We start from the raw sequence: 25,440 nt of genomic DNA on the forward strand, positions 1-25,440 counted from the left end.
TCATTTATGCATTGGTCTTTTGTGAGCTTGATTAGCATAAAGCCATCCCCAAGACACTGATCCAGACTTGATGCAAAGAAGAATTCAAGTGCTGAGCCTATAAAGCTTGAGACCAATAGCCAGTATGAGGTGCCAACCAAGGTGCTACCCTTGAGACACCCAGTCAAAGTAAGTAGCCTGGAGGGCATCCTATCCCCACCCCTTGTATAGGCAAGCCAGGCTGGGGTGCATTAGAAACACTGGGAGATGGAGGTACAATAAAGGATGCGTTAGGAGGGTAAGTTAGGGTGTATCATGAAAAGCCTTGAAAATTGGTTTGGTTTGAAGACAGCAGGGACTCACTGAAGACACATGAGCAGGGGATGTCACAAAATCAGTTCTCTGTTTGAGGAGAACCTCCCCTGTTGACAGGATGAAAGTTGGATTGGACTAGGAAAACTGGAGGCAGGGGACCAAAGATAAGTCTGTTGTAGTACAGGGAGGAGGTGACGGGGAGTGGGAAAGGTTAGTGACACTGCAAATAGACTAGAAGGGTTAGACCCAGAGGCGTTTCTGTGGCACCACACCACGCTGACTGTGCCTTCATTTCCTTGCTTGTAATATGTGAAAAGGAGTAGCTGCCACCTGCCAGGGAAAGGGGACTCGGCTCTTTCTCCCTTCCCGTATTGTTTGAAATAATTTTCAGAAGTCGGCTCTCTTTTCATAAAGCAAGTAGAGGTGTTTAATAGCTCTTGAGGCAAAGCAGAGCTTATGAAATTCCTCTAACAGGGCACATTCTGGACTAAGACCAAACACAATATTCCTCTTCAGCCCTGAAAACTGCTGAATACTGTCTAAAACGATGTGGCTGCCCAAAACATCAGCGGCCTGGCTGAACACAACTTCTGTTGCTCCACCGGTCTCAATTAATTCCATGGCTTTTAGCAGTGCAAGCTCATAGCGTCCTCTGTCCTCCCCTCTCCTGCACAGAATTGCTATATCTTTGGGCAGGTAGCCACGCTGGAAGAGGCTGTGACATCTTTCTGCCACGTATTTCACCATCTGTTCTGTTGTCAGGTTAGTCTTTGTCTCACACACCCCAGGCAAAGCCTGAGCACACATTGCTTCCTTGTAGGCAGCTTCCCTGAACAATGCCAGTGTCTCTGGAGACATGTTGGAAGGAGGATTTTCTTGGATCCTCTTCATTTCTTCTTTCATGACCATTGCTATTTCCAGAGCACAGTGGATCCCGCTGGAGACTGTTTTTCGAGGAAACTGAGAGGATGGAGGGGGAAGGCCACTGATATCTGCATGATGCACTTGGAAAGGGTCCAGAAAAAGCCAGAGAATCCCATGGTGAAGATTCTCACTTCCAGCCCCCTTCACCTTTGGATGGGTGATGCTCCTAGCCTTCATGTACCAGTCTCCGTATTTACTGCAGAAATTCTCAGTCTCATCCATCACTATGTGTTTAATCTTTAGGAACTCCCCTTGCATGAAGGTTTTCTGGGTCACAGCTTGGCAGGTGGTTTGTTGGCTGTAAGGGTAAAAGAGAGAATAGGGTTTCAGGCATAAAAACAAAGGGAACACCATGCATTCATGGCTCTCTGGATTGGAATCAGAGGCTAGTTCTCATCTGCAGGCTGATTCATTGATTCAATAGCGTCCTGGATACTACAAAACTGCTCTACTTACAAGTTACTTAACAGACACAATACACAATTGCAAACTCTACTCTTTGGGGTTATCTAGTTAAATTGCGTATGAAGCTTTTAAAATGAACCCAGGCAGGAGATTTTATTACTTCTATTAGTAGTCCATTTCCACTGCTTGGCAAGCTCCTTACATCTAAAGGAAATCTCAAAAGTAATTTACACTTTTTACTACCATTTCTGTATTTTCCGTCCTTTTTAGAGCTGGAGAACCGTCACTTAGAGGCATATCATAATTTTTTGTTGTTGTTGTTAGGAAGATCAGCCCTGAGCTAACATCCATGCTAATCCTCCTCTTTTTGCTGAGGAAGACTGGCTCTGAGCTAATATCTATTGCCAATTCTCCTCCTTTTCTCCCCCAAAGCCCCAGTAGATAGTTGTATGTCATAGCTGCACATCCTTCTAGTTGCTGTATTTGGGACACGGCCTCAGCATGGCCGGAGAAGCGGTGCGTCGGTGCGCACCCGGGATCTGAACCCCAGGCTGCCAATAGCGGAGCGCGCGCACTTAACCGCTAAGACATGGGGCCGGCCCCATATCATAATTTTGATATGCAAAAGAGGTATGGGCTGATACAAATTCCTCCAAAGCAAATCTTATTTCCCCATTTACTGGTAGTACAAAATCAGAAGGCTCTTTAGGTTTTGGTAAGAAAAACATCAAGAAGTTGCTGAATTCTGTACGTCAAGTAGGGTAACAAATCTACAGGGCTATGACTCTCTGGAGCTTCTGCCCTGCTTACTTAGCTCAATTTTCCTTTATAGTATGTTTTAGCATATATATTTTTTGTTGTTTTTTTTTAACAAACTTGGTGGTTTCTTGCCTCCTCTAATTTGGATCCAAGTAATATTACTCATCCGTAGAGATTTCCTGATTTTACACATGCAGTCCCTGCAGCTTTACTCCTTGAGCCTTGCATCATAACTATTCACGTTCTTCTCTTCCAGTTAGGACGATGTAGACTTCTTGAAGAAAAGCACTGGTTCCGAGCCATCTCTGTATTCCCCTCACATTAGAGGTTCAATAGATATTTGTTCAATTGAATTTGCCTTTTGACTTGGGATATTTTTAAACTTAACCTATAAAGCATAATAAAGAACACAGCCCTTAGCACAGTTTACAAGATCCTTCATAATCTGGCTCTGCCTCCTTTCCAACTTCATCACCTGCCACATACCCACACTCCCTCACTGCTCCCGTCAGACCTACCTTTCTGGTTCTCTAGTGTCTCTGTGCCTTTGCACTTAATGTGCCCTTTGCCTAAAATGCTTTCATTTTATTCACTTCTCCTACTGACTTCTTAAGAGTGTGCCCAAGGATCTTCTTCACTGGGGAGTATTTGTTGACCAACCTCCAGCCTAAGTTAAGATAAGCATATCTTTATTATCATACTAATTACACAATACTCACATTCCTTATTTTTTTTCTTTGTCTCCCTTATTGGGCTTTATGGCATGTCCTCAATATATTTTTCCCCACTAACACTAAATGTACAGAGTACCTAGGATATAAATGATGCCCAAAAAGTCTTGTTGAATAAATAAGCAAACCAAACCAAAAATTAAAATGAGTTTGCCCCCATTTGCTGGATTGTATAACAACCAATTTCTTTTACTAAATTGAAAGCTAAAGATTTAAATCAGAAGCAAATTTGCATGTTTTTTAAAAGTATTGATTCAGAACACGTCAAACAAATGAAAATATTTTATAAACAAAATCAAATAGTATTTAAATTCAAGTTCCTATTAGGTATAATGTCTAATTAACTGAAATACCTTATGACTTCAAAGCATTAAGTATGAAGCAAATAGTATATATTAAGCAAGATAGGTTCATTTCTACTTTTCTTAAATTTAAGGCCACAGATTGTAAAAATAAATGTTTCTAGTTATATAAATTTAAAGTTATGCATACTTGTCTAATTTATAATGAGATGTTTAAGCCTGAACATTGCAAAGTACCCACTTGTAGCTCAACTACCTGATCACTTGGAAATGTGTATATAGTCTCGTCTCTTGCACTTATGCAGCTCAGGCATTGCAAAATCTTTTTTTTTTTTTTGTGAGGAAGATCAGCCCTGTGCTAACATCTGCCAATCCTCCTCTTTTTTTGCTGAGGAAGACTGGCCCTGGGCTAACATCTGTGCCCATCTTCCTCCACTTTATATGGGAGACATCTGTGCCCATCTTCCTCCACTTTATATGGGACGCCGCCACAGCATGACTTGCCAAGCGGTGTGTTGGTGCGCACCCGGGATCCGAACTGGCGAACCCCGGGCTGCTGCAGGGGAGCACACGCACTTAACCACTTGCGCCACCAGCCGGCCCAGGCATTGCAAAATCTTAAACTAAAAACAAATTACTTTTGTGATACTGTTGAAAAGACTGACTAAATACAGTTATTGTGTTTAGTTAGTGCAACTCTTACACCACGTAATCCTTTAACGAGTCGCTTTCACAAACATAGAGGATCTCTTTTGGTTTGCAGTGGAACAAGTCCTTAATTTTCTCCATGATCTTTATGGCTAGGGCTGTCTTCCTGGTTCCTGGAAGGCAGTGAATGAACAATTCTCGCGTCTCCTGAAGGCTCTCTGAAAGCAACTCACACTGCTCCGCTATGAGCAAGTTGAAAAATTCATAGCCCAGTTGGTCACTCAGAAGAGATCTAGAGCCCAGTAAGACCACGATAAGGGCCTGCAACAAGTCTTCCATTTCATCCTCATTGGCAAGCCTGTAGGATTGGGGGTAGTGCACAGGGATTTCACCGGGTCTACACTGCCTGCTGGGCAGGTGTATCAGCCGCGGAAGGACACACACTTTCCCTGTGTAACCACCAATAGTTCCCAGTTTCTGCTTTAACTGATGAGCAGTGCTTCGGGCATATGCAAGCCCTCCCATCCAGGTGGGGTCTATGAAGATTGTGTAGAGTACCAGGGGGCTGTTAACTGCTATTAGGAGAGCATCGCACAGGACATTTTGCTCTTTCCTTAAGCCAACATCACTAGCCCAGCTTCTAGAAAATATCACAATCCCCTCAGAACAAGGATATATCTGCGTCTTCATTAATTCCTCTAGTCCTTTATGATCTGAGAATAGCTTCTTACAGAGGGATTCTGGTTTAAATTGTATCTCTTCTTGTGTCACTGAAAATTCAAGGAATAGAAGTTACTAACATGTACAAAAGCATATTGTAAGTATTCCTGCCACGTCATAAGAAGAAATGAGTCTAGCCATGGAACGATGGGTTTCCTTGTCTGCAAAGAAAGCACCCCCTCTTCATAGGCCAGGACTATGAAGTTCCCATTCCTGGCAGCTCTCGTACAGGGGAAGGCAATCAGGGAGGGGTCGTCACAGAACAGCCTCCTAGCCCCCTCTCCTTAACCCCAAATGGTCCACTACTGCAAAGAAGGTACTCCTTCCTGTTAAGTTTCTTTTGGGGAACCTGACGCTTTTGGGGAACTTAGAACTTTCCTTTAGAACAATGATTCTTAAACTGTGGCAATTTTGCCCCAAGGAGACATTGGGCAATGTCTGGAAATTTGATTGTCACAGCTGGAGGGGTGTTACTGGAATCTACAGGGTAGAGGCCAGGAATGCTGCTAAACATCCTACACTTCACAGGGCAGCCCCTGTCAAGAAAGAATTATCTGACCCAAATGTCAATAGTGCCAAGGTTGAGAAATTCTGCTTTAGAACCCCATGGCTTACCTACTTCTGCATTGGAAAGCCAGGGGGCAGTCTCTTGTGGTATACCTAAGGAATTTAGGAGAATTCCTAAATTCTCTAAAATGTGGAGAACAAAAGCCATATGTGACTGGAAGCCCAAAAGCACACAGAAGTATACTGTGGATTTGATGACTGGGAAACAAGAGTTAGCCATATGGGCCCATTATGTCTGCTAAGTCCTACATTTGACCTTCTCTAAGGAGAAAGTCTTGGACTAACTGCTACCAATTTCTCCCAACTTAATTTAGAAAACGAATAGACCCCTCAGCTGAAATCAAGAAGGAATACCTGGAAACAAACGTTGTTGTAGAGCCCCCTTAAATTCCAAGACTTTTATGGGATATGATGGGCTTCTAAGTGCAGATGAAGCTGGTGAAAGCAGGTTGTCTGTGGCCAAACTGGAGGTTGCTAAACAAATACATGGAAAGTTGTTTCAGACAAAAAGGAAAAAGAAACAGTAAAAGAACTCTTTTATTGCTCTTCCTCCAGGAGACATGTGATGTGCATCCTGCCTGAGCTGCTCACACTTTCTGTGCCTCAAGCAGTTCACACATGTTAGGAAAGGAAGTCAGGGGCCTCCTGCAGGGTCAGGCATCTTCTAAGTCACTGTGTGACTCATCTTGGGCAAGTCATGTCACCTCTCTCTCACGCAAGGGTGAGGTGGTGATCCCTAAGGTTCCTTCCAACTCTAATATTCTGATTCCAGGTCATCGCTAGGAGGGAAGGGCTCCTAGTGGGGATCAGAAAAAGTTAAGCACAGTGTTTTTTAATACTGTTATACTTGTTAAGTCCCCATCCAAGGTTCATATGGGAAAGAAAGCAGTAGGATCTCTAATTTGGGGGGCGGGTATGAGAAAAGTAAATAAATTTAGGACAAGAGAAAGAATGATCCAATAAAATCACTCAAGTCTTCACTCAAGCTTCTTTTATCAAATTTGGAACCTACTGACCATGAAGGCAAAATGATTAGCTTCATTCAGCCTATAAGTCCTTTATGGATTGATTAGAAAACATCAGGGCTGGGCTGGCCCTGTGGCTTAGCAGTTAAGTGCGTGCGCTCCGCTGCTGGCCGCCCGGGGTTCGATCCCGGGCACACACCGACGCACCGCTTCTCCGGCCATGCTGAGGTCGCGTCCCACATACAGCAACTAGAAGGACGTGCAGCTATGACATACAACTATCTACTGGGGCTTTGGGGGAAAAAAAAAATAAATTAAATTAAAAAAAAAAATCATCAGGGCTGATTCTGAGCGAAACAATAAAGGAAGTGAAAACACTAGGACTCCTCCTCTCCCAGCGCCATCCCCTGCTCCAGCCTCTCCTTTTACCTTAGTTTTTCCCCACTTGGTGGTGCCCCAAGCCCGGCAGTTGAAGGTATTAGGTCCTAATGTTACCGAAACAATTCAAATTTATCGACTAGTTTCCCTTGAAAGAATCAGTAGAGAGTCACTTTAAACAATGTTTCTCTGAAATATCTTTAGAGTGAGACTACTGATGAACATTTTGACTAGAAATATCAAAATTTTTTCAGCAGGCCTTTACAGTGCATAAACGGGAACTTTCACTAATTAATGGCTGATGGCATACCTTAGCTTTCCCCAAATAGACTAAAATCCAAGCATTTCTTGACTTCAAAGAGTTCCTATTCTGAGTGTTGGAACTAAAAATATTTGGAAAAGAACCCTGTAATGGGAGAATATTTGTAAGCAAAAACTGCTTTCTATTCTTTAAAATATCTGACCCGCAGAAGGCAGAGAAGGGGGTTCCTCCCTGCTGACTGGATCATGACTTCTCTTCTGCTTTACCTGACTGAATATCCAGCATCATGGCCACCCAGGGCTCAGCCATCAGCCTTGTGACAGCATTGTCCCTCATGATCCAGGAATCCGGGGCCTCTGTGAATACTACACAGCAGAAGGGTTCCACTCGAACCACACAGACATAACTATACAGAACACCTTTTTGATACACATTCAAGATTTTGGTAGTGAAATTCACCTTTGGCTTCTCACAGCAGAAGTGGAATGTAGGCAATTTTTCTATGCAGTTTTCTATTTCTTTTTTTAATAAGTCGGGGTTCACTTTTTCTATCTTACATCCGAACACTTCTTTGCTCTTATCATCCACCCCAATAATTAGGTATCCTCCGAGAGTGTTGGCAAATGCAGACACATAATGAGGCAGCATTTCTTTAATCCGAGGGACAATCTTTTTGGTGGTGAACCTTTTAAACTCGACATGTGTTGACTCAGTGAAGTTGAGTTTCTCCTTATACATGAACGTGTCCTTTTTAAAAAATTCTAAGGCAGACATCCTCATGTCTTCCTCTTCCTGAATGTTTCTGTCAAGAACTTTCTGAGCATGCAGCTCCTTCACCCTCGATCTTCCTCTTTGGGATCTAGACTGCTTCTCTCTGAGAAGCTCCAGGGCACTGCTAGCACTCAAGTTGATAGTGGAAGTCACAGCCCTCTGATATAAATTGGAGCGCAAGCTGCAAATCCTTAGGGGGAGGCTGAAAACATCTGGGCTCCATGACTTCACAAAAATCAGGAGGTTGTGTCCCTGCTGCATGTAGTCAAGGTATTTCTGTGAACCCGAAGGAAGGAGCTTTTGAAAAGAAGTTTCCAGATCCTGTCCCAGCCCATGGCATCGGTAACTGTAGGTTTTATCACCGATCTCCGCTTTGATTACACCCCCTCCAGAATTTAACAGTGCACATGTAGCTCGGATGATTTTAGAATTCTCAGTTCTTTTCAAATAACTGTCGGTCATCTTCCTCCTGTTCTCTTCTCCAAAAGTCACTCTGCCCACTTCTACAGTTATCTCAGGATACAGCATTTCCATGTCAGTCTTGAGACTCTCCATCTCAGCAGCCCCCTGTGCTCCGAACAATAACAGAAAGGGGTTTCAATAAATAAGCAGGACAGAAATGCTTTTTCTACATTAACAAGAATTCCAGAGATTACAATATTTTCTTCAAAGCTATATATTATTGAAGATACATTTTAACATTGGAAATAATCTTTGATATTATTGTTTTCTAACAACTTTGCCAAGATCCTTAGCCTTTCCAGCATGAACGGGCATAGATAAAGGTGAATGCTGAATATTTTGCCATAATGGAAAACTTATATTGCTGAAATTTCTAGCTATTTTTCGTTTAAAATCAGAAAGCACCAACAGTAAGCCCAGATATGAAGGGCATTGGTTGGCACAGGAGCCAAAGTAAGTTATTAGAGAATATGCAGAAGTAGAAATGGAAGTCAGAAGATGCTCCCCATTTATAATTCAAAGGAGAAAGAAAGGAAGGCAATAGAAAACTGAGGGAGTATAGTTTTGTGTATATGTGATGTAGAATATCTTGCTATAAAAACAAACATAAAACTTGGTATTTCTTATGTACTATCTTATACATTTTAAAAAGCTTTATTCTACACCTGAATGTCAATTGATACCAAATGTTCTTTTAAATTCTAAAAGTACGTTTCTTCAAATACAGTGTGATGCAGGAGCAGGAATTTTCCTTTTCTCCTAAGTTCTGCCCTGTGTAAACCTCTAAGACTTGGAAAAGAACATGAGCCTTTGGGACACAGTCATTAAACTGTGGTCAACCTCCTTTTGCTTCACAGACCAGAGAATAGCCACCTAAATTGAAATTAGGGCTCTGAAGCAAATATTTCAGAAATGACTCCCTTAGCTTTTGTTAACTGTGAAAAAAAGTTTACTAACCCAAACCAAAATTGTTCCTCTAGAAGAAGAGAATCCATTTCTTCTGTGTGATCTTGGCAAAACAGAGGCCATATGGGTGTTGTTTATAACCACCAGGAAGGAAAAAAACAGGCATCCAACAGGAATGTGTACCCTTCTCTACGACTAGTTTGCTCTTGGTTGGCTTCTCGCTCCTTCCAGGCAAACCAGAATCAACCTGCTGAATTATTTTTTCATATGTGAACATCTCCTACAGGTAAATGTAAATATATGGCTCCTTAGAGAAATTTCTGATAACATTCTATTCATGTCACAGAATCAAAGAAGTATTGGGAGGGACTGTAAAGATCTTCTGGTCTAACCATCTATCTGATTTCTTATAAGAAATCCTCTCTATAATGTTCCCAACTTCCAACAAATTGCTTTCCAGCAACTGCTTGAACAACTCTGGTGATGAGTATCTCACCACCTCTCAAATTAGTCCCATCTATTTTCCAACAGCTGTTAGAAATGGCCTTCTTATTTTCAGCTGAAATTTGTCTCCCTATAATTTCCACCTGCTTGGACCCACAGGCCGAATCTAACTGCTTCTGAACTAGCAGGCCTATACTCTTATGACTGCCGAGCCTCATTGATGTTCCTTGGATGCTGGTAACTACGATGATAGAGTTTTCTGAGAGTCTAGCTCCATATGAACATCCTTTCCACTTTTCCCAAAAGTTCTCCTTGACAAGTTTCTCCTTAGCTACTATTTTACTAAGCCCTTCATGCCCTCAGATATAACCTCTACCTACAATGAGATGGATGAGATTTAAGAAAAAAATTTTTTTTACCTGATGTTCTTCCTTCTCCTCTTGCTGTTTCAGTTCCACATGTGGCTCTGGTCTGAATGTTTTCCTTCTGTCACAGCCCTGTTGCCCTTTGATATCAGCCTGGGAGGAGCAGGAACTCTGCCAGACTCCCCCAGTCTTCATAACATTGACCCACTGAGGAAGGCTGATAAGGACTCAAGAAAAGCCTATGACAAGGCAGATTAGCAGTCCAGGGTCTGACTTCTGGGAGTGAATGAGGCAGTACTCGGGAAATTCAGGGGTTTTCAAGTGAGAGGCCAAAGCTAACCTTCCCACCTCTAAGGGACTGAGCGTCATTTCCATACATCATACAAGCACCTCCTGTCCTGGTTAATTTCATTTCCAAGTTCAACACCCATTTTAAATTAGACTGCCTTGTGCATATCCATTATGAGCAATATTAACCTATTCCATTACCTTCCAAATTGCTTGTTCCATTCTATTTACTTTTATTCTCTCTTTCCTATTCTTCCTCTTTGTTGGGCATAAGACCCAGCCTAGAAAAATGCTCATTGATGAGGGGCTGGCTATCCTGAGAGGATTAGAGATGGTTTTTCATTTAATTTCTTTCCTTTCTTTTCCTTTTTTTTTCTTTAACTTTTCTGTATTTTCTAAATGGTCTACAATGAACATTGTTTTTATAATTAAAAAAACAATTTGATGAAAAAATAAACAGGTGAGAGACAGTTATCTCATTTGGGAATGCTGGTTAAGCTGGATCAAGCTTCTTGTAGTAGGCTGAATAATGGCCACCAATTATTATTATTATTATTATTAACCTGTAAATGTTACCTTATAAGGAGAAAAGGTCTTTGCAGATGTGATTAAGTAAGGATCTTGAGATGGGGAGATAACCCGGATTATCCAAGTGGGCCCTAAATCCCAATTACAAGTGTTCTTATTAGAGGGAGTCAGAGAGAGATTTGATACCCACTAAAGAGGAGGAGGCAACGTGACCCATAGAGGCAGAGACTGGAGTGATGTGGCCATAAGTAAGGAACGCCGGCAGCCACTGGAAGCTGGAAGAGGCAAGAAACAGATTCTCCCCTAGAGCCTCTAGAGGGAGCACAGCCCTGCCGACACGTTGATTTCTGCCCAATGAAACTGATGTCAAACCTCTGTCTATGAGAGAATAAATTTCTGTTGTTTTAAGCAACCAAGTTTGTGGTAATTTGTTACAGAAGCCACAGGAAACTAATATACCTCTCTCTCTCTAAATCAAACCATCAGACAACTCTGTGTTTCTACTTCAATTTGTTTATGATGAAATGACCTTTTTTGTGTGTGTGTGTGAGGAAGATCAGCCCTGAGCTAACATCTGTGTCAATCCTCCTCTTTTTGCTGAGGAAGACCGCCTCTGAGCTAACATCTATTGCCAATCCTCCTCCTTTTTTTTTTTCACCCAAAGCCCCAGTAGATAGTTGTATGTCATAGTCGCACATCCTTCTAGTTGCTGTATGTGGGACGCCGCCTCAGCATGGCCAGAGAAGCGGTGCATCGGTGCACGCCCGGGATCCGAATCCTGGCCGCCAGTAGCAGAGCGCGTGCACCCAACCGCTAAGCCACGGGGCTGGCCCTGAAATGACATTCTTAAATAGGTTTCTGGACATCTCTAGTTTTTTTTTATTAACTGAGGTTACTGTTCCTACGAAGTTCTGCTTTGCTGGCATTACCCTTTGTACACGTTTGGCTGAAGAGCATTTCCAGGATAGGAGGCAGAATGGACACTATGATATATAATCAGCACAGCAACATAATAAACTCCAAAGGCCTGCTCTCAGCTTCAAATTTAACCCTTTTTGACTCACTTCACCTCCAAATTCAGTCTCACTTTTAGTTCTACCATGTACCTACTCTCACACTGAAATACCTCTGATATTACTTACTTTTAGAAAGATAAAAACTGATTATCATTTACTGGACATGTGCATTTGGGTACAAGGGACCAAGCTGTGAGCTTTACACACTACAGGGAAACTGAGATTACATGGCCAGTAAGTAGAAGAGCTGGGATTCAAAGCCAGGTCTGCCTAACCAAATGTTTCCACTCCTTCCACTGCCTTTCAAGTTTAGAACTCTGGATTGCTTCAGAGTCTTCAGAATCAGAAATCTACCTAAGTACCTCCCCCTTTTCTTCCAAATGAACATAAAGAACATTAATTGGGCAGGAGAACTAGGAACTAGATTCTTGTTTCCTTCTTATTCTTCTTCAGTGCACAATGGAGGACCAAATCAGGAGAAGGAGGGATAATGTGAAAGATGAGCACAGAGAGTTTCTCTTCTTTCTTCAAAGTTCCTTAGTTAAGTCCCTTGGCTGTAAATAGTTAGGTTATCAGGCCAAGGAGGATCTCCTATCTTGGCTCTGATACCTTGAAAGCAAATAATCCATGATACAAAGAAACTTGAAATTATTAGCTTGGACAATGCCTTTTCCTAGGTCTTGGGAAGGTGATATGGCTATGCTGTTGACAATTGGCCAAGAACTAGAACTCCCAATTTATTTAAGATGTGTTTATTCACTAAGCATTTCAATTTATTAGCAGAGGTAGTTACAGCACAATCTTCGTGCACACGAGACAAGAATAGCCAAGTACCAGCCTCCATCTCACCCTCAATTCATTCAGAGATGAATGAGCAACAGTGCTGGTTCTACCTGATTCTGGATAAGTCTCCTAACTTTCATTTATCCTTTCATTCAATCAGCTATTTTTCGAGCACCTAGGGTGTTGAAATCCTAGCTCTGGCACTGTCTGACTTTGAAAATGTGGTTAAGCTAATCTAAGCCTCAGATTCCTTCTGTGTAAACTGGAGATAATAATGCCTTCTCCATAGAGTTCTTGTGAGAATGAAGTGAGACGACGTACATAAAGAGCTTAGCATGGTTTCTGGCATATAATGTCAGTTTTTCATTCAATAATCAGTTATTAAGCACTTATTGTGTTCTAAACATGGTGTTATTCTCTGGGGCACACATCAAAATAAAAACTGCCGTTTAGTGACTGCCTTCTTTGGGCCAGATATGCAACTTTGATTATCTCAAATTGTCCTCATAAGAATTTGTAAGACATGTATTATGAAGAACCTGAGTTCAGGGAAGTAAAGTTTAAAGTTACACACCTAGTAAGTAGTAGAGCTGGGATATGAACCCCTGTCTGTCTGATTCCAAAACTTACTATCATTCTGCCATGCAGCCTTCTTGTTAGCCAGGAGAACAAGACACGTCCTGTTCCCAATCTAGAGAGGGAAAACAGGCATTAAACAACTCATTGCAGTACAACATATACAATAACATCAGTTGAGCACTCTGTGTATTAGGCACTGTTCTTATTCAATTCTTATAACAGCTCTCTGAGGTAAGTGCTGTTATTATTCCCTTTTCACAGATGAAGAAACTAAGGAACAGAGAGTTCACAGTGCTTGCAAATATAGTCTATATGCATGACCACTACACTCTAGTGCCACTCTGGAGAGCTAGCACGGTAGGAACAGTGTGCTCTGCGTGTTCTGAGGAGTGACAATAACTATGCTTGTGAGAATAAGATAAGATTTCATAAATGAGATGGTATATGAGCTGGAACCTGCAAGTAAGAATGCACCAGACTGAGAAAGGGAGATGGAGAAGGAAGGGAAAACCAGGCAGAGGAAACAGCACACACAAAGGCACATTCTCTTCACTGTCTAACCTCTCCTATCCTTAAAGTACAATGGAGGTCCTTAGTAGGTCTGGTACCAAAGACCCTCCATTTTTCTCCATTCTTCCTTTTTATTTCTTCATGTCCTCCCCATCCCTATCTGACCCTCATCATACTCCTCATGCTGCCTTGCATATGCTACCTCTCCATTTCCACTGCCACAGTCCTAATTTAGGCTCTTATTAGCTCTCACCTGGACCATTGCAATCACTTGCAACAGCTTCCCCTGCTTTCATTCTGCCTGCTTTCAATCTATTTAAAAACAGAGTTGCATACTGAGTTTTCTAAGGTACAGTTCTGATCACCTATCTCCTCGGGCTCTGAAATCTTCAAATCTCCCACTTTCTCCAGAGTAGTCTAAACAACACAGCTAGCAAGCCACCATCCTTAACAAAGTCTTGACCTGTCTTTCAAATCTCCTACCACCCCTTTATCACTGGTCCTCAAACTTTGGTATGACTCAGAATCACCTTTGGGGCACTTATTAAAAATATACATGCCTGGCCTCCAACCCCAGAATATCTGATTCAGTAAACCCGGGTTGTGCCACAGGCATTTTTGAGTTTTTGCTGTTTTTTTGTTTTGTTTTGTTTTTTGATGGAGGACATCTATGTTGTTTCCTCCTGGTGTTTCTAACTCGCCAAATTTTGAGGAACACTGTACCGTTTCGACTTGACCTAAATTTGGTAAGCTCCCCTATGCTTTCTCATTTAATTCAGGAGTTAAATTATTCTTTCTCCCGGTATCTCCTAATTCTCAAATCCCACCCATTTTTCAAGACCCAGATCAAATGCCATCTCTCCCAGGAAGTCTTTCCTGCTCTCCTTCGCACTTCTTTAATATTTAGCTGGACTTTTCTTGTGGCACCTCTTGCTTATTTACGAAGCGTCCAAGCGCCCAGAGAGCCAATGAGTTCTCCTGGACGGAGAGAGACACATTCATCTGAGTCCACTACAAGCCCTAGCCCTCAGGCGCGAATCCGGACAAGCGCAATAAATACTGTTGGGTCACTGTCTGAATCCACAGTTCTTCCGGGGAACCCAGGGCACAACTGCCTCAGACGGCCTTCTCCAGTTGTGAAACAAGCCACCGGCAAAAGCACCCCTCACAGCGGTCCCGGTATCTGGGAGCGGGCGGGACCCGACGAAACCCTGCAACGCCACTGCCCTAACTCTAAGGATGGAGCACATCACGCAAAGGAGCGACGGAGAAGGCACTTCCGCCACCCGGTCCGCCCCACCCCTGACGTTCGCCTCGCCCTCCGATTGGCTGCCCCTCGCACCAGCCGCCTCACGCCTTGAGTCACGTGACCGTCTGGGCGCCGCGTGATTGGTTGTCGAGCGAGGGCCGCACTGGGCGGTGGGACGCCGGCGGCGCAGCGAAGCGGAGGAGGGCGGGAGGCGGGAAGGGGTACTGCCCGGGACCTAAGGGCCGCGAGTCGGCTGCTATCAGCCTCCGCACGCTGGGGCAAGCCTTTTGAGAGTCTAGGGCGTGGCAGCTTTAGAAGTTCGGAAAGCGAGATGTGGACTCCTGCGTGGGTCTTTGGTTTGAGCCCTGGCTCCGGCCTTATTCGTATTTCCCCGCAAGGACGGCTTTTCCCAGTTTTTCCCGAAGTTGTGGGGTTTAGACCTTATTTTTGAGGGTCCACTGTGTGTAAGCATTGGTTGTCCTGCGCAGGGCGCCATGAGGTAGCTGGGGGAAGGAGGGCTTAGAGATGCTTGAGGCGGCCCTTACGTGAAATGTTGGAGGTAAGTAGGCTTTATCAATTATGCTGATCCTTTTATAATGTAGGAGTTCAGGGTTTAGTAGGGAGGGTCGCTCATTGACTGAATAAGACGCTCATTTATTGAGCCTCCTCTTAGGTAGCAGGCACCATTCTGAGTGTGCTGGATGCAAAGGCCAATATGCCACAGTCCTGGTTCTTTAGGAACTCGGTGTGATGGGGCTGGTGGGAGAGAGAGGGAGGTGGAGGACGTGAATGGGTGAGTAACTGGCGTGTCATGCGTGCTGTGGTGGGGAAAAGTGCGGTAGGAGTCCGAGAAGGGCACGACTGAGGGAGTGGGGACCACTTAACAGAGAAGGTGACATTTGAGTAGGTTTTAAAACTATAATGAGGCGTTCTCCAGATTGAAAGGGAAGGGGGAGGCACTCCAGGTGGAGCAAAGTGTACTGAGGAAGAGAACTAGGAAAATGTGCTTGCTGCGTATAGCTGGAGCACACTTGCAGCTCTGCTCACAAGTTTCATGCTTTTATGTAGTTAGTTCTTTCAGCTTGATTCCTCATTTTTAACGTGTACTTGCTGCACCTGTAGAAGATCATGAAAGGCTCAGCATAGCCCCTGTAAAACAGACACTTTATTTCCCTCTCTGTATGGAGCTTAGTTGCTGAATGGTGAACACAGACCAACAGCTGTCAGTTTTTAACTATGGAGTATCAATCTATTGACGTGTATAGATGTCTGAAGGAAGCACGTGGTGTCTCCAGAATTGTTTTTTAGATACTGACAATGACATGCTGAAAGGCTGGAGAGGGTGACATTGTTTATGATCCTAGTACTTTTCCATGTCAGCGATAATATACCACCAGAGAGTTTCATTTAGAATAAATAAAATGCAATCAGCTTTCTCACTCAGAAATTGATTATTGAGGTTGTGAATTACCTAGGCTTTACATTGCTTCCTTTATCTTGCCCATGGCCTGGAGAAAAATGAAATTAAACCTTATATTTAGCTGGTAGTGGAAAAATATAAACCTAGTCATCAGACCTCATTTCTGTTTCCAGCTCTGCTGTTAATTTGCTACGGGCCTTGGGCAAACCAGAGCCTCTCTGGGTTTTGGACTCTTAAGATAGAAGATACTAGTTTAAAAATTTTATGATTATTTATTTTTGTTGGCAGCAGAATTGTAAATCAAATTATATGTTAAATGAACTGGAGTTTACTTTATAAAAGAATTTAGTAGAAAATCTTTTCTAAAGCTTTTGCTTTGGAACAAGACTATAAATCCCTTCACAGACATCCCTGAGATATTATCATACATGGTATTTGGGCTCATTTAAAAAAAATGTTTTTGAACTATAAATGCTTCTCCACTCCTATTTATTTTATTATTATTTTTTTTTTGGTGAGGAAGATCAGCCCTGAGCTGACATCTGCAAATCCTCCTCTTTTTGCTGAGGAAGACTGGCCCTGGGCTAACATCCATGCCCATCTTCCTCCACTTTATGTGGGACACCGCCACAGCGCGGCTTGCCAGGCGGTGCGTCGGTGTGCACCCAGGTCTGAACCTTCGAACCCCAGGCTGCCACAGCAGAGCGCGCGCACTTAACCGCTTGCGCCACTGGCCGGCCCCCTCCACTCTCCTATTTAAAACACAAAAAAGCCCCCCCAAAACAAAACTTGTTCAAGTTTGCAGTTTTGTACAGCAGTTACTTAAAGCAAAACACAGTGGAAGACAAAATATTTATTAAAAGTGCATGGTTGGGGGCCGGCCCGGTGGCTTAGCGGTTAAGTGCGTGCGCTCTGCTGCTGGCAGCCCAGGTTTGGATCCCAGGCGCACACCGACGCACTGCTTCTCCGGCCATGCTGAAGCCCGCGTCCCACGTACAGCAACTAGAAGGATGTGCAGCTATGACATACAACTATCTACTGGGGCTTTGGGGGAAAAATAAATAAATAAAATTATAAAAAAAAAAAAAAAAAGTGCATGGTTGAAACTTATCTAAAAAGAAGGTTTTTCATAAGTAAACCTAAATTTTCTTGGATGTGAAAATAGGGTTTTGGGCTGCTCTTATATAATACAAGGAGGTGAAATGCAGTGATGCGATGATGAGTGAAGTATAGTCTGACCTGGTATTGCCATTGCTTCAGTGTTGGCTTTGACCAGGGTATGATCCCTTAATCTTCTCTCTGAGCTGATTCTGGTTGTGGTTTTTCCACATTGGTATGTTCTAGCCTATTTGGATACTGGTTTTATTATGTATGAATGTTTCTTTGATATTCTTTTGAATTACTGATACTTTGATGTTTTCCTTCTTAGGTTGAGGTGAAAAATCTGGCTTTGATACCTTCACAGAGGACTACGCTATTTCAATCCTAAATCTGGTTCAGTTCCCTTACTGACTTATTTATTAAAATGTTTAATTAACTAGGGTATTTGTTTTGGTAAAACTTTGCGGTTTAACAAGAATTTTTGCAAATATCCATTATACTCTTATGGTACATAAAAGCGTTAATATGAATTTTTCTACATAGGCTACTTAAGTGTTTCTGTAGTATTTCTGATACAAGGTATTTCACACAAGGCTGAATTCTCGCTGTGGGAGTAGAGGATATTTTTTCCCAAGTAAAGATTACCAAAAAAAGCAAAATGTTAACACAAAAATACCTCAAAAAAATCAAAGATAGTTTTAATGAAAAATCTATCTTAAACACCTCAGGTAATCTTCCAGTTTCAGCATAATCATGACAACATGTAACAGCTCTTTGCCAAAAACGTTTATTCTTAAAATTTACTTAAGTGTTTCATAGAAACTTTAGTAATAGCCAGAATAATTCATGCCAGTTTAGCAACCTCTTAACAGGAAGCAGAAAGTGCTTATGGAAGGATCCTTTCTTTACATAGTCATAGTTAGATCAGTATTTTACTTCGTCTCTTCATTGCTTATTAGCTTTGCTTTTACACTGAAATCTTCAGACTACTCTCTATATACACTCAACTCCTATTTTCCTTTAATCAGTTTCCCAAGAAAGATATGTATGACTCAAAGAAATCTTTAAAAGTTGATAAACTATAGCAGATGTTACTTAACAAATAGGTCACAGTATATGGAAGGAGCTATAGTTTTTCTAAACTGTTTCTAAGTATTTCTATGAAGAGCGGGTCCACATTTCACAGTTTGCAATCTGATAAAACCTATTCCTCCTAGGCAGATAAATGCTTTTTTTCCTAAAGAAAAAGACTGCTTCCCTGTCGCCACCCACCTTATGAGGTCTAACTTGGGTTTTTCCTGAGAGCTTCTATACCTCTTGTCCTTTAAGGAAGGGGACAGGAAAAGGTTCTGTGCTAATTATCCTCTTTTATCTACTTCCTCTACACTGACCCTCACATCCCCTGCCAAGCCTGATTCTCTTACTCTAACCAGCTTGGTCAACTCTAAATAGGGGTCCAGAGAGCAAGCTAAAAGGTGAAGATCAATGGGTATATCCTTTTAAAGAAATCCATATAGTTGTTTAAAGTTCACACAATTATGAATTGAGGCTGAGAAGTATCAAACAATGCTATGTACCATGCTGAAAACCAGCCCTGTGGCCTTACAGTGCAATAATTTTGTTCTCAGTTCTCAGGGGAGTACAGTTTAATTAGATGTTGTACTTCTGTTGGATAACCTGTGATAGGACAAGCTTGGTGACTCCTCACATAATTAAACACACAGCGATAACAAAACACATAGCCAGAGGTGGCAAGAACAGTATCGTTCACCCGGGTTTTACGACACAGCGGGCACACAGTCTTCATTTTGGGTAACAGAGGAGAATCAGAATTGTAGTCTAGGTGTACAGGTGGTGGTGGAGTAGGCAGGGCAGTCAATGATTTGATGGTTTCTTGATTTTCAGATGAGTACCACCACTCAAGGAACTGCAGGAAGAATACACCCACAGAAAGGCCGGTAGAGAGGGATAAGGCAGCACCCCCCACAGCTTTATTCAGAGCTGACTTTATCTTCTCACTAACGCTGTTGGGAGAATAGAACAGAGGCAAAAGGAGAAATTGTTTATTTAGGTATAATCACAGAATGACTAATGAAAACGTGTTTATGCAGTTTTCATCAGAATCACTGATTCAGTTTGGGGATTGAAGTGTTACTAGATTGGCATTGTCTCCTTAGGGATCTATTCTAAATGATTCCCTCTTTCTGACTTACAGTATTTTAGGAGTATAGGAGCTAAGCTTTGTTGTTAATGACCAAGGTTTTGTTTGTTTTGTGTTTTGAGAAAGAAATTAGTGAAATATTGATTACATAGTCCTTTTTTGTTTGTTTGTTTGGGGGAAGATAGATATCCAGAAAAAGAAACAACTTAAAAAATAACTTAGCAGTATTGAGGAATATATTTGAACTTGTAGGAGAACACAAACACTGAAAGTGGTATAGCATCGTGCTTAAGAGCAGTCTTGACTAGAAGGACTTACAACTAGAATATACAACTATGTACTGGGGCTTTGGGGAGGGAAAAAAAAGAGTGTACAGTCTTTAGAATTGTATTGATCTGGCTTGGATCTCAGCTCTGCCACCTTCTAGCTGTGTGGCCTTGCCAAGGTACTTAACTGTTAGGGCTTAGTTTCCTCAACTGTTAAATGGAGCTAATGCACTTATTTCATTGAGTTGTGGTGAGGATTGAGATAATGTATGTAAAGCAAACACCTAACACAGAGCTTGGCACATAGCAAGTGTGCACGAAAATGTAGCTAGTATGATGAGGAAAGTTACCAGGATGGAAATCCTTGTTTGATGGACACAAGAATTTTTCTATGATTTTATGAACTACCTCAAAGTGGACTGAGGGAGGTGAATTTCATAAAACTGGGATAAGATTTTAGAATTTATTAATCAAAGATTTTGGGGAGATATTGAGGCCTTACCTCCTGGCTGGTTGCTGCATCCTGCTGGCTTCCGCTGGTTTGTGCTCCAGAGCTTGTATGTCCTGAATTGTAAGTCGACCTAGCCGAACTCCAGCCAGACTCAGCAGTGGGGAGTGATGCTGAGCCTTTCCAAGGATGTATCGAAGCTGTTGTACAAGAAACCAGCCTTCCCAGGCCATGTTAACAAATGGATAGGCAGCCAGGAAGGCTCTGTAAAATCGTTTCCAGCGGGAAGAAGGGGGATGGATAGAATATTCATCCTCTTCTCTCAGGCTAGAAACCAGTTTCTCCAGCTTCACTTTCAGGTAGGGAAGAAGAACCAGGAACATAATTGACTTCCAAAGCTGCTTCTTTGGGAGACCAGCACTGGCCAGTCTCTGAAGCTTGTGTGTATCTCCCATTACAATCCGCTTTAAGCCATAAAAGTTTTCAGAAAATGAGGCACTGGTTTTAGACAGATAATGCTGCTGAAGCAGAAGATCTAGCAGGGTAAAGATTTCATCAAACCACCTCCAAAGGAAGCCATAGCGGGCAGGGTTTGATTCTGCAAGAACCTAAAGCAAAATAAATCAGTAAGTGAAATTCATTCCATTACAAAGCTACTATGCCTTGTATTTATATTTCCTTTTTTTCCTCTAAATTCTACACTTTGGGCTTAAACAAGTCACTTCTTTTGGGGTCTCCTGTAACCACCCTGAAGTGCTGGGTATTCAGTTTAGGGCTCTAGACATAACAGGGACTCAATAACAGTTAAATCATAGGATATGAATTATATGCTAATTGGTTATTTCAAAAGGTAGACTACCAAATAAACTCAAATTTTTGGTTTTGTTTTTACCCAGTCGTCCCTAAGACTTTTCAGAGAATTAATCTTACCTTGACCACATGCTGAAGAGCAGGTCTCACTGCTGTCATTAAACTGTCTTGTGCTACCACCTCAAAGATGGATGGCTGGTCATCCACCACAGAAGCAGTTGTGATGTGAGCCCCATGCTCGGCCATAGTTTCCTGTGTGCACTTGGTGTCACTTTGCCCACCAATTCTATAGTAAGCATGAACTTTTCTGGGGGTATTAAATGGGTTCTCAGTCTTAAAAGTAAGATTTCTGCAGGATACCCGGAATTCCTAACTCTCAATTTTACGGAAGCGGCGGGGGGAAAGACCTCTTCTGGAGGCAGAGGGGAGGGGTCTCAAATTTAGGAAGTTAAGAGCGAAGTTAACGCAGACGTGGGTGCAAGAGGTGTGGGTGTGTGGGATGACTCGTCAAATGCTGCACCTCACAGTGCAGAGCGTGACTATGGGGGACAGCTTATGGGCAAAGGACGCCGTCCTCTCGAGCTGCAGTCCTGGAGGCTGCTGCGAATCAGCGACTCGCAATCGTGAGGGCTCAAAACGAAGCGGGCTCTGAGGCCGGAGGTGCCAGTGCGGGCCTGTACGCGAGGACTGGCTCCAGCTGCTGGCTGTCAAGTACCCCCGCCCGCGCCCGTCCTTGGGCGCTGACCCCCGGAGAGGCGCGAAGGACCCACGACGCCACAGTTGACTGGACCGCTGTGTGACAGAAGCCGCACCGGGAAATACAAGCCGCCGGGGTTTAGCGACGGCAGGCGGAGAGGCGCTCTAGCCCCGAACGCGGCCCCGAAACCGGAACTAGAAAACTCTATGACCCTCCCAGGACTTCCGCTTCCGCCCCGCTGAAATTAAAGGCGGCACTTGGGGGCTTGTGTGGGAAGGATGTGTCTGCTCGGTTGTTCTACTTTCGTTGTTTTGCATCGCAGCCTGGGTGGAAAGCCACAGCTGTGAATCTGTCTCTGCGGAGGCTTTTTTGACAAGGTGTTTGGGGCACCGCGCCGACGTGTGGCACCTAGAGCAAGAGCTCGGGCCGGCGGCTGAGGCCTTCGTTTCCGGGGGCGAGCGAGTAAGGGGCGGAGGGACAAAAAGGAATAGGCAGATGCGAAGTCTCTCTCTGTAGGGGGGAGAGGGATTGCTTTATGGTCAGCCACTTCCGGGAAGGCTTTGAAGCGACGTAGCTGGGGATGAAAGTCTTAGCATTATTGCCGCCAACTATAAAGAAAGATTAGAATGGGAAAGGTTCCCGCTGTTCCTCAAAACTTGAGATAATCACTTTTCATTCAAGCCGGTGGTTTAACTGTCTTCTAGGTTTCGTTACATTCAAGCATAACTAGGCACTTGTTACGGTAGATGTAAATGGTTCTTACCCTCGTACACGGTAGGATGTGTCACATTAGTGATATGAATATAGTGCTAAGACAAGGGATCCTAGTGAACTGGGGAGACTTGACAGAGAAGGTACTTTTCATTGTTTGCATACCAAAGTTCGTGTAGTTTATCTTACGGTTAGCAAAGTGCTTTTACATCGTTTGCAACTTTGCCGCGTTTGAGTTGCTGATAAAGTTTTATTGAATTTGGATAAGCGTTCAAGTTCAACTTCTGTCTCTCTGCAACCCCTCCCCGACCCCTGAGCTCAACAGCTAGAAATAGAAGGTATTATTCACTGCCCTAGAGAACGTTATGGTATAAAGGCAGATAATTGGTTTGCATGAGAACCCTCAAAAAATACGATTTGGGTTTAGTTATTTCAATAGGAGAGAAAATCTTGCAAGTTAACAATAATTATAGTTCTAAAAAGTGTTTTTTCCTCTACCAAAATACCTTCCGGAGAAAAATCACACTGAAATAAGATTTTTACTTTACAGAATTTTAAGGACTAGAGTTAATGTATCTACATAAAGCAGCTGGTACATACTAGGTGCCCAATCAATGGTAGCTATTATATACAGCTTTTTCTTAAGTGAACAGCAGAAAGACAAAGTTGAGAAATAGCATCAACCAAAACAAGTGGGGAGGGCCAGCCCGGTGGCGCAAGTGGTTAAGTGCGTGCGCTCTCCTGCGGTGGCCTGGGGTTCCCCAGTTCGGATCCCGTCGCGAACCCACACAGGGCCTGGCAAGCCATGCTGTGAGGGCATCCCATATAAAGTGGAGGAAGAGGTGCACCCATGTTAGCCCAGGGCCAGTCTTCCTCAGCAAAAAAAGGAGGAGAGTTGGCAGATGTTAGCACAGGGCTGATCTTTCTCACACAAATAAATAAATAAATAAAATGAGAGAAGTAGGGAATTAAACATTTGTATCAATTAGGGTTCTTTGGTTACAAGCAACAGAAACAGGCTAATTTAAAGTAAAAAATTTATTAGAAGTATATGGAGTAGCTAACAAAAGGAAAGCCAGCTCTGAAAGAACAGGAACGTCTCTAGCAAGCATTGGCAAACTCTCATCCAGGCAACATACAATGAATGAGCTGCAACAAATTTCTGTCTGTCACTGTACTTATGATTCAAATTCCTATTGACCTACCTTGGTTCAGATTTCCTCTCCACTGTTTCACTTAGCCAGAAGAGAGGGCAAGACACCTTGATTAATAGTCCTTTGAGAATACTCCAAAAGTAAACTGAAGTTATTACATGAGAAAAAAGTTATTACAGTCAAAAATAACATGTCAATTATTACAGCCAACAAATAATAAACACCTCATTACAAATCCCACCTTCAGGCTTATAGTGTAATAGATGAAATAAGACACATAAAAAATGATAGCACTTATGTTAAAAGGATTAAGAGCCATCAGATAGGTTAATATGATATGAATTTAGAGGACGAGAGAACAACCAGCTGGGAGAAATAAGGCCATTCAGACTAGCTTAAACAGAATCATTTTAGTTTAGGTAACCAAACAAAAGGAAGAATGTTTCTTTTTTTGTGTGTGTGAGGAAGATCAGCCCTGAGCTGACATCCATGCCAATCCTCCTCTTTTTGCTGAGGAAGACCGGCCCTGAGCTAACATCTATTGCCAATCTTCCTCTCTTTTTTTTTTCCCCCCTTTTCTCCCCAAAGCCTTAGTAGATAGTTGTATGTCACAGTTGCACATCCCCCTAGTTGCCGTACGTGGGATGCAGCCTCAGCATGGCCAGACAAGCGGTGTGTCGGTGCACACCCGGGATCCGAACCCAGGCCGCCAGTAGCGGAGCGCATGCACTTAACCGCTAAGCCACAGGGCCGGCCCCGGAAAGAATGTTTCTAACCTCTTATTTTATCTCAGCTTCTGTCTGCCAGTTGCTTTCTAATACAGAGATGTAACCTGGTACCTCCTGTACCTCATATAACAGATGGCCACTGAGAAAGTTTTGTGGATTAGGTGGACCTCAAAAGATGAGTACATTTGGGGCAAGTCACAGTAATGGTGATAGAGCTTTCCAAGCTAAGGGAGCAGGATGGAGTATATATAAGGAGGAAATTGTTTAGTTTGCTTTAACCATAGAGCCACAGAAAGGAATAGTAGAGAACATGTTGAAAAGTAGATTTAGGTGAATTACAGAGGGTCCTAAATGCTAATTTTAGTACTTTGTGGACATTCATTAATTTATTCAATAAATATGGAGTACCTCCTATGTGCCAGGCATTATGTTACGTGCTGGGTATAAAATAGTAATAAAAAGAGATGCGGTATCTGCCCTCATGGAATTTACGTTCTAGTTGGGGAGGGAAATAATAAGTAAGTAAACTAATAAATACATAATTTACAAATTGAATAAGAGGGCTGGGATGGGGGTGGCAGAGGGAGCTGGAAGAACAGAACCTTGGGTAATCAGGGAGTGCCTTTCTGAAGAGATTACACTGAAACTGAGACCTAAATTATGGGGAGCTAGCCATGTGAGGCACTGGGGGAAAAGCATATTAGGCAGGAGGAGCAGTATTTGTGAAGGCCTTGAAATGGGACAGAGCGTGGCATTATTTGAGGGCTACAATAGCTAGCAAAAGGTGAAATGAGGAGGAAATGAGGTGTGACTGAAAGGCATAAAATGATGTTAGAGAGGAAGACGGGGGCCAAAATCATAGGGACTCATAGGCTGTGGGATGGAGACTTTATTTTAGTCCAAGTGCAATGGGAAGCCATGAAAGGATTTATACACCAGAGTCATGATTAGGTTTGTACTCTTAAGATGACCCTGTAATGGATATATAGTTATGTTTATTTTGTGAAAATTCATCAAGCTTTATATTTATGATGTGTGCCCTTTGTTTTTGAATGTTATACTTCAAAAAAAGTTAAAAACCTAGCTTC

The 25,440-nt window shown here is 42.7% G+C and overlaps 2 protein-coding genes and 1 non-coding gene across 3 annotated transcripts; 1 reads left to right on the forward strand and 2 right to left on the reverse strand.

The window, feature by feature from the left end:
* Positions 1–647: 647 nt before the first annotated feature.
* Positions 648–8,320, reverse strand: SLFN14 (schlafen family member 14). Its single transcript, XM_004434861.3, has 4 exons — positions 7,222–8,320; positions 5,705–5,824; positions 4,119–4,833; positions 648–1,516 (listed from the first exon to the last, which is right to left on the reverse strand). The coding sequence occupies exons 1-4, from the start codon at positions 8,279–8,281 to the stop codon at positions 682–684; spliced, it is 2,730 nt and encodes a 909-aa protein (XP_004434918.2). The 5' UTR covers positions 8,282–8,320; the 3' UTR covers positions 648–681.
* Positions 8,321–17,486: 9,166 nt separating this feature from the next.
* On the forward strand, positions 17,487–17,583 carry LOC106802561 (Z30 small nucleolar RNA). The gene has a single exon (XR_001391767.2). It is a non-coding gene; the product is annotated as a Z30 small nucleolar RNA (small nucleolar RNA).
* Positions 17,584–18,056: 473 nt separating this feature from the next.
* On the reverse strand, positions 18,057–21,952 carry PEX12 (peroxisomal biogenesis factor 12). The gene is made up of 3 exons (XM_004434860.3): positions 21,183–21,952; positions 20,307–20,860; positions 18,057–19,401 (listed from the first exon to the last, which is right to left on the reverse strand). The coding sequence occupies exons 1-3, from the start codon at positions 21,306–21,308 to the stop codon at positions 19,002–19,004; spliced, it is 1,080 nt and encodes a 359-aa protein (XP_004434917.1). The 5' UTR covers positions 21,309–21,952; the 3' UTR covers positions 18,057–19,001.
* Between the last annotated feature and the right edge of the window lie 3,488 nt (positions 21,953–25,440).

The sequence above is a fragment of the Ceratotherium simum genome, chromosome 16 (genome assembly GCF_057802395.1).
Source record: "Ceratotherium simum simum isolate JZ-2026a chromosome 16, ASM5780239v1, whole genome shotgun sequence".
NCBI lineage: Eukaryota > Metazoa > Chordata > Mammalia > Perissodactyla > Rhinocerotidae > Ceratotherium > Ceratotherium simum.